Below are 10000 nucleotides of genomic sequence, written 5' to 3' on the forward strand. Positions count from 1 at the left end.
GTTGACCTGCTCATATTTCGATTGAGATGAAAAATGAGAAAATGTATCCTCTCTCTTCGAGATCAAATATTTGTTTTAATTAGATCAACAATGGGGAAAAGAAGAAGTCAATTAATAACATTGGAAAACGAAAGATTATTTAGATAATAGAAAGGTGCGGTCTCTCTATTTTTATTAACTTAACATTTTATAAACTTGAAGACCTCGACGACAGTTAGTAAAGCGATGTCTCGTGCCCTTTTGTCTCGTTAATGAGACATCAAAGAGAAATCCTTGTGAACGTTCGAAATTGATTAGCGAGCGTTTCGTGAGTCTAACGAAGATGCTAGCCAACGAGCCTTTTTACCTCAAGCTTTTCACCATGATACGGACATTAATTTATTTTTTTGCTATAAAACAATTAACATTGTCTACGTATCCTTACGTATCTATTATTTACATATCTATTATTTAGAACGTCGTTTAATTCTAAAGATGATCTTAATGATTCGCATTATGATTTTGATTTCAATTAAAATGTCATTTATTATTGCGATAGAAATACAATGTGGACGTTCGATTCTATTTATCTACGATAATAAGAGAATTAAAGGGATATAATTTTTTTTTTCCTTTTTTATTTCAGCTGGAGCCGCTTCTGAGGAAATTAACCAAAGGACCAGTTCTGCACACAATCGCCACTCTCTCACGAAGGGTAAGCAAACAAACAAATAAACAAACAAACAAACAAACAAACAAACAAACAAACAAGCCAGCTTGCCTGCCAGTCAACCAGGCATCAGCCAGCATTAAAAATGACGCTTGAAAACATTTAACGTTCACTTATATTTATTATATTCGTTCTCTCTTTCTCTTCATTGATATATACACTCCTCATCCATCACGGCTTCTATCATTAGAATTATTTTTTTTTTTTTTTTTTTTTTTTTTTTTTTTGTTCGCTCCGATTTCTTTCTACGATTTGATTATTAGCTGTCCGTTCTCTAATTTTATTTATTTATTTATTTATTTATTTTTGTTTTCTTTCGCAATCGGCACTCATGTTTCATGCACGAGCACAAACGTCGTCGTCACATAATTTATAAAATATTTTTGCTAATCTATTTGTACCTATTTGCCTGTCAATTTTATCCGCATATAATAATAATAATAATAATAATAATAATATATATATATATATCGTTTCCCTTTATTCAAAGCAATTTCAATTCGATCCTACGTTCTCTTGAAAAATGTCTGTATCACAAAAGAAGGATAAATGGATATATATCAAGGGGAAGGGGGGGAAGAAGAAGAAAAGAGAGGAAATTTCAAACGAAGTAAATATGAGGATGAGGAAAAGGTCAAAGAAACACATATCCTTTTCGCCCATTTGCTAACTCTTAACAAAAAAAAAAAAAAAAAAAAAAAAAAAAAAAAAAAAAAAAAAAAAAAAATGCTCTAAGAATTTCTCCAGAAAGGATCGCCAATTGGATCTCTCACGTTTCTTCGTTATATCAAATCGCAAAATGGCCTGTATGACATCCTCTTTGCGTAACAGTGCTCTTCGAACGAACAAAGCTGCTGAATCCCATGCGAACATTATTGTCCCGGTAGAAATACGAACGATCCGTAAACGAAGGGAAAAATAAAAGGTGGAGAAGAAGAACTAAGTAAAAGTTTCTCGCCGTCTTCTCTCTTGTCTTCATTGTTTTCCTTGGCACTTCGAAAGGGAAGAACGAAAAGGTAGAAATTACGAAAGATCGGTAAAGTTTGCGGAAAATTTCTCGCGCGAACACTCTCAAACATGTTCTTTTTCTTCTCTTTCTCTATCTCTATCTATCTCTTTCTCTATTCGTTAAAGTCTCGAGTTAATTTCCCACAGATCAGTATGTCCATTACCTGCTTCAGTGGTTTCACGCTCGAGAAAAATAAATTCTAAAAATAATTCTACTTTTAATTCTAATCCGTTTTGTCAATAGCGTTATAACATACACCGTATATAATAAAGATTTAGAGTTCTTTTGATGTTTTATTAAAAAAAAAAAAAATAAATAAATAAATAAATAAATAAATAAAGAAAAGTGTAAAATAAAAGGTATAGAAAATTTATTGAAAAATTTACAACTTTTCAATGTCGAGAGATCAAAGGAAAGAGATTTTCTTATGGTTGTTCGTAAGAAGATAAAAGTATTGTACGCGTTATCTCGAAGAGGGTGTATAAACTTAACTCTCAAGGAAAGAAAAGTAATGGCCATTGTTGTTCGAAGCTGTCGCGCAATCGACAATGACCATTGAGTTTCCTTCTCATTAAAATTCTATTTTGAGCGTGCAACCTGCGAAAACAGATGAAAAGACTGGACTCTCATTGTTTTTCGACCCACTTTCAGGCGACGAAGATTAACGGGAGCCTACACGTGTATTACTCTCTTTCTCTATCTTTTTCTTCGTCGTAGCCCCTCGAGAGCCCTCGGCTTTTTTTTCTTTCTTTCTTCCTTTCTTTCTTTCTTTTTTTCTTTTCTTTTCTTTTTTTTTTTTCTTCTTTTTTTTTTCCACCGTTCTCGCGAGCAAAACGATAATTTGAACCGTAGTGACAAAGAAAACACCGACTACTATCGTCGTGAATGATAATACCAAGACCAAGTCTACCAAGTACCATTACTCGGCGAAAGAGTATATATAACGAGAAACATCCGAGAAAATAACGATTTAAAGATTGAACATGACAAAAACGCCACGGAGTAAAAAAAAACGTGAATTAATTCGAACGAAATACGATAGGAAACGATCGACTTTACTGTTTTTTTTTTTTTTTATTTTTTTTATTTTTTTTTTTATTTTTTTTTTTTACCAATCGTTCGTAAATTTTGTTCGATTTAATTCGATATAATCTATCATTAATCTACTATCAGTTTAAAGGAGATATATTGTTACGAGGTCATGGTTAAAGATTATATTGAGTATAGATTTTTCTTTTTTATATTGAGATATCGCAAAAGTAGTTCGATTTAATATATTTCGAAAACGATTGTACGTTAAAGAAAATAAAATTATTTCTTACGTGAGGAATACATGGAAGTAAATAAGAATGTTGGATAATCTCGTGATGAATAAATTTCTATTCTGCAGAAGAAACAATGCATTGGTTCGCCCAGATAGGAGGTGACGGTGGTACTCATGATTTTCCAGATAATCATCGGAACGGTAAATACATATCAGATTGTGTGTGCGTTCGGCCGATATCGAGAAAATTTAAACATGTGCACGATATTTCATTACCACGCGTAATTTCGTAAGCGAGATTAACAATAAACACGTTTGAATTTGAAATAATCTCTCCTTCTATAATGCATTATGTCGAGAATAAGCCTGATTATTATCGTATACATTTACTTTTCTTCTAACCGCGAACAAGTTTGAACAGAATATCCGTATTTCTTCGATAATAATAATAATAATAATAATAATAATAATAATAATAATAATAATAATAATAATAATAAAATACATAAATAAATAATTAATAATAATAATCATAACAACAACAACAATAACAATAATGCGATTTGCTGTCGTGTTGTGTGAGTGTGTGCTTAACAAATTGAAGCTAACCTTTTGATTGATTTTACATGTAAACTCAATATCAATCTCGTTGTTACATACGGATCTAACAACGAGGTACCAATTTCGAATACGCGCTCGTGTTGATCGAAATGACCGAGGAGAGATGTGTGCACCACGTCGTACCTTAGAACTGAATTTAATTCAATCGAGGACGATTTGTATATTGAACGGACGAACGATTAAAAGCGAGGGTTAATCACGAAATGAAAGGGTTCGATCGACTTATGGAAATTTTTTCTTTTTTCTTTTTTTTTTCTTTTTTTTTTCTTTTTTTTCTTTTCTTTTTGTTTTCTTCTTTATTTTTTTTTTTATTTGACGTTAATTTAATTTTAGAATGATAATGATAGAAGAAGAAAATGATTCGCTCGTTGAATTAAAAAAAAAAAAAAAAAAAAAAAAAAAGAAAAAGAAAAAAAAAAGACCGATTGACAAAACCTTTCAAATATGTATAATATTATATTTTCCATCTCGTAACGGAACGTTATATTGTTATATTTCACGTGGAATTCAATATTCACGGAAAATAATATAGAAAAAAAAAGAGAGACGATTAATAAAAAGATGAAAAGGAATATTGAAAATTTTCGAATTGTTTTCGGAGTTAAAGAAAAAAAAAAAAAAAAAAAAAAAAAAAAAAATCAAGAAAACAAGAACACGCGCGTACACATACACATAAAAAGAAAAAGATCCATGTGAAACACGTTTGTGCTTATTGCATTTATATGAACGACGACACGTCTGTTGTGAGCATGCATGCTTTAATTTTCCTTAGAAAAAAAAAAAAAAAAAAAAAAAAAATTTAGAAAAGCAAAAACATCAACGACAACAATATAAACAATATAAACAATTACGACGACGACATTAAAGAAAAGAATAAAATGTTTTAATGAAACTAATAACAAGAACAAAATAAATTTCAACAACGTCTGGTCATAATATGTACGAATATCTCACATGTGTGCTCGCACATATTTCTCGCTTTCTTCTCGGCAGATGTGAAGCGCCGCCGAAGTCTCTACGATGAGGACTCCCTCGACGACGATCGTCCTGACGAGAACGAAGGTATCACGTTTTCAAGGGCTCTCTGCGTTCAATGCCTCATGTTTTCCCGTTTCTTTTTATTTTCCGCTATAATTTCAAATAATAAATCTATTTCTCTTTTCTTTTCTTTTCTTTTTTCTCTTCCTCTTTCTCCCCTTCTCCCTCTCTCTTTCTCTCTCTTTCTCGTTATATGTCTTTTTTTCTTCCTCTGCTATTTTTATCTTTTTTTTTTTTCGTCTTTGTTTTATGTCTCTTTATCTCTGTCTTTCTCTCTCTTTTTTTTTTCTTTTTTTTTAATTTATATCGTTCGAAAAAGAAGCTTATAGTATTTCTTTTTCATTTAATTGCATCGATCATAATTCCTTCGATTCTTAACGAGTGCTCGTGCTTTTGTCATTGCACTATCAATCACGATGTATGTTCGTTTTTAAATTTCTCTTTTATTTTTTTGTTCTATCTCCTTTCTCTCTCTCTCTCTCTTTCTCTGTCTGTCTCTCTCTTTCTCTCTCTGCATCGTTCTCTCTGTCTCTATGTAGTTAACTATGAGAATATACGAAAGGGTTGTGTTAAAGGGGAGAGGGTGGAGGAGGAAACGAATTATTAGTACGGTTCTCGCGGTGCTGACTAATTTTCATCGTTTATTTACGGTCGAGAGAATATATATATATGTGTATATATATATATGTATGTATATATATATATATATATATATATGTATATTTACAGTGATGTGCATGACAGATGGATCAAATTAGCGGACAGTGGTTAGTCCACTAATACGCGAAATATTTAACTGACAAAATGTTTCTCAAAAAAAGAAATAGAAAAATTAAATAATTCAAATGTTTTATTTTTTAAATAATTTTTGTAAAGTAATCATCAAAATCGTTAATTGAATTAATCGTCGAAAAAGATAATGAAAGTTCTTTTTACGATTTCAATGTCTGTCGCATAACACACGTATGTATTGCGAGTGATTGAATAAACGAATAAATAAGTAAATATATATATATATTTATATATATAGATGTAGGTATATATGTATGTATGTGCGTATGTATGTTTGTCTTCTCTATGGCGAAAGTAAAAAAGGAAAAGAAAAGAAAAGGAAGGAAGGAAGGAAGGAAAGAAGGAACGTATTGATAATTTCAAAAAAAAATTGTTAACAGCACGAGACTCAACAGGAAGTGCGAAAGATGTTGATAGGGCTAGGCTCGTCCGTGAAAGGCAGAACGAAGAGCGACAACGGAAGCTGGAAGAGCTGAGACAACATGCACTTGCCGCCCAACGTTTCCGGGAGCAGCGAGAGGAAGAACGTCGAAGACGCATCGACGAGCTGAGGTCACGAGACAATGACAGGTTCGTCTCTAAAGTTTCTCTTTTTTAATCATTATTCCTTATCTGGTTATTCTATCCGGATAAGGAAACTGAATTCAATTCTTCGAAAGATGCACGTACGTTTCTTAATTACTTATTATATCGTCTTAATCACTCATCTCTCTGGTACAGCGTGAAATTAAAGGAAATAATTGTTTGAGAAAAAAGAAAAATAAAATCCAGTTACTATCATTTCGTTTCGCGTTCAAATCTATCGATCCAAGATCTAATAATATAATAATAATAATAATAATAATAATAATAATAATAATAATAATAATAATCACATGAGTTCGATTTTTATATTTTCACTAATATAAACAAATCGATAATATTCATCAAGTGTGAAGATTTCTTAAAAAGTAAATAAATAAATAAATAATTAATTTAAAAAATAAATAAATATTTTGAAAAAGTGAACTTAGATTTTTAAACAAAAATAAAATTTGTTTTCTTTAATATCCTTTTAAAAAAATTAATTTGATAAAGATTCACGATCATTCCACTTTTTTTTTCCTTTTTTTTTTTTTTTTTTTTTTTTTGTTAGATTTATCGATAGTAATCTATTATATCACTTGGATTAAATTTTTTTTATATTTTCGTCATACAAATCGATTATAACTTTCTTTACTTGTTCATATGTATTTCTGAAAAAAAAAAAAAAAAAAAAAAAAGAGAGAGCAAGAAACATAAGATATGCTTAACATAAAAATATGCGACCGAAGTGTATCGATGTATCGATAGGTTCTCGTGATGTAAATTAGAAAATTGCGCGCACGTCGCGAATATCGCATAAATAATAGTGTCACCTTAGTTAGACCTATGCAAAATCAGTATAACTCAGCGTGTTTTAACGAGATAGATCATAATTATGAGATTATAAGATCAACGTGGTTATAAGTTTGACCTCGTTAGCGTGACATCATTCTAAACTGTTTTACCGTCGTAGAGAAGCCTAGTAAATTACCGCAAATTCCGTCGTGCTTATATAAAATTTAAGATATATATGTACATATATCAGGGAATATAAATATTCAAAAAAAAAATTGAATGAATGAATGAAAGAAAAGAAAAGAAAAGAAAAGAAAAGAAGAGAAAAGAAAAGAAAAATACGAAGGAGGAGAGGAAATAGGACGATCGTATAGAAGAAAAGAAAGAAAAATTTCGTCATATGATAATTAAATTGTCATATGCTAATTAACAAACGATGTCGATCTTCGTTTTGTTGATTTTACAAAAGAAAATTTTACTGTTGACGATAAAGTACGTGTCATTGATTTAATTACCTTTGAATGCTATGGATCCATTTATGCATTTAGCGAAAGGATCCATATATGCATTATTTGAGATAATTTCAAGTTAAGATATGAATAACATTTTAATGCTTTGAACAAAATAATTAATTAATTCTTGTATCGTTTAAGTAGTTGCGTTCTATGTATTCAATCGATAAAGTTATTATTAAGAAAAAAAAAAAGAGTTCCCAGCAATCGAAATTCTAAGCGCGCACAGTACATGCGGATTGTTTGCGTCGAGAGTATTCAGCACTTAAAGGATTAAAAAATTAAAAAAAATAAAAAAAATAAATAATAAAAAGAATAAAAAGAAATATAAATAAAAGATAAGGAAAAATAAAAATAAAATCCATAAAGGCAAACGTGATAAAAAAGAAACGAGATTATTCGTAGATAATAAATTCTATTATTATTACTTTCTATTTGTTATAATCACATTCTATTGTTATTAATTATTAAATATATATATATGTATATATATATATATACATAATTTTCCTCGGTTTATTATTATTCATTATTATTTCTTTATTTTGATTACTATACGTTATATTTATTTGTTTCTTTTTTTCTTACTTTTTCTTTATTTATTTCTTTATCTTATTTATTCTCAACGTATGTAATTTTAGAAGGAACCAGGTAGAAGAAAGGAAACGTTTGATATGCGAGGCAGAGCGAGAAAGGCGGGAGGCTATCCTCCGAAAAAATCAGGAGAGGGAGGCACGCATCGAGGCAAAAAAGAAGAATGAAAGATCGCACATCGTTTTTGCGTTCGGCAGTTCGACACCGCGAATGTTGGAGCCAGCCGATACCGGTGGTTCGACTTTCTGGGGTACACGCAGAGCCACTTCGACGACCAACGTCATGATGTTTTCAGCGGCTCAGCCTTTGACCAGGAGATCCTCCGAGAGGGAACTCGATGGCAGCAAGAAAAGAGCTACTTCCGCCGGTGGACTCGACAGAAAGCCCGGCGAAGGTAAGCCACTATTTTTTGCGCACGCATTTATTTTATATATATATATATATTTATATTTATATATATATACATATAAATATATATATATGTATATAAATATATATATACACATAAATATATATTTACACATATATTATATGAAAATCAATCTTCTTTGTATACGTTTTTCTACGTTGTTTACGAATAAAAAAATCGATATTGTGCTCGACAATATACAGATTGTCCTCAATATCGTCCTACGATCAAAATATACAAATTAAGTTAAACTTATTTCATAATTTCGATTTATTATTATTGTTTAAAAGGAATCGTCGTTGCCCTTTGAAAACGTCGTAATAAAATTTTAAGGATAATCCCATGTATTATCTCAGATGAATAATTTCTTATTGTATACGTCGCGCGATGTTGTGTTTTTTCTTTTTTTTTTTCTTTTTGTTTTTTCTTTTTTTTTTTTTTTTTTTTTTCTTTTTTTTTTTTTTCTTTTTTTTGTCTGTTTGCTTATATCGTTCTTACGAGAAAGCGAGTAAAAGCGTACTAGATCGTTTGTGATATCATTTAGAAAGATAGAAAGTCAAAGTGATTTGATTAGAAGAGAAGTTCGTTGTACCCGTAGCATTGGCGACGCATTCGCGGAATATAAGCGTGAAGATAAACAAGAAATCTCTCTCGGATCGAAGCATTTAGTTTTGATAGTGAAATAATTACTATTATATATATATATATATATATATATATATATATATATATATACATACATACATACATACACACATACGAGCTATTTAATGTTTTATTGCAAGAATGTTGTCTCTGTGCTCTTAGTTCTAGACAAGTGTTACTCGAATCGTCTTTAATCTGATAGATCCAGCGACTTATTTCTATGAACAAAATTGTCAATTCTTTTTTCTTTTTTTCTTTTTTTTTCTTTTTTTTTTCTTCTTTTTTTTTTTTTTTTTTTGCGTGTGTCTGTAAGTTTCATTAAAAATTTTGCTATCGTTATCGGTCGCTGGATCTTTCGAAAAACCACAAATGTCGCTTAGTTTGTCGTTGCTTCAATTACTCGTCGTCGTTCGCTTTGTAGAACTTTCTATCGTTTCCTTTTATTTCTATTAGAAATTCCACATACGATCCTGCATCGCGTTACGCATGTATTTACACGCACCAAACTATTTTATATGACACCAAGTTATAACAACGATTCATTCGAATATTATCATATATATCACGATTCATTAATCTTGTCATATTTTTTCAATGATATTTTAAATATATACAGACATTATTAGAAAAATTTTTGATAATTTAATCGACAACGAACGATATCACTATCAATCATAAATGTAAGAATCCGTTGGATGAATTCGATCATCTTATCGATCGCTTTTAATCGCATTGAACGTTTAGATTAGAATATTCTTGTTTTTTTTTTCTTTCTTTCTTTCTTTTATATCATTTATATGAAAGATTAGAATATTTTTTTTTTTATGAATAAACTTACATTATTGTATTAGCGGATTGAAAACAATATTGTACATGTATACTGATTTTTTAATTTTTCCAAAATTTTTTCTTTTTTTCCCCCTTTTACTTACGTTGTAATCATAATTAGAAAGTTAGAAGAAAAGAGATAATATAAAGAAGGTTATATTTAACGATTAGTTTTAAGTTGAAAGTTTTGAAGATAGTTTCTCACGATCACGATTTAGTT

At 30.0% G+C, this 10000-nt stretch overlaps 1 protein-coding gene across 23 annotated transcripts in view; it reads left to right on the top strand.

Moving 5' to 3' along the window:
• LOC118439652 (uncharacterized) overlaps positions 1–10000 on the top strand; it is a 112971-nt gene that overhangs the window by 75088 nt on the left and 27883 nt on the right. For 13 of the 23 annotated variants that reach the window (XM_035861503.2, XM_085664971.1, XM_035861504.2 and 10 more), the window contains 5 exons: positions 626–694; positions 3109–3183; positions 4597–4665; positions 5814–6003; positions 7946–8292. In XM_035861503.2, coding sequence (XP_035717396.1) covers positions 626–694; positions 3109–3183; positions 4597–4665; positions 5814–6003; positions 7946–8292 — 750 coding nt within the window. The remainder of the gene's footprint in view (positions 1–625; positions 695–3108; positions 3184–4596; positions 4666–5813; positions 6004–7945; positions 8293–10000) is intronic. The other 10 variants (XM_035861507.2, XM_085664974.1, XM_035861508.2 and 7 more) reach the window with 2 other exon arrangements.

Source organism: Vespa mandarinia, chromosome 2, assembly GCF_050613455.1.
Source record: "Vespa mandarinia isolate Hongniang chromosome 2, ASM5061345v1, whole genome shotgun sequence".
NCBI lineage: Eukaryota > Metazoa > Arthropoda > Insecta > Hymenoptera > Vespidae > Vespa > Vespa mandarinia.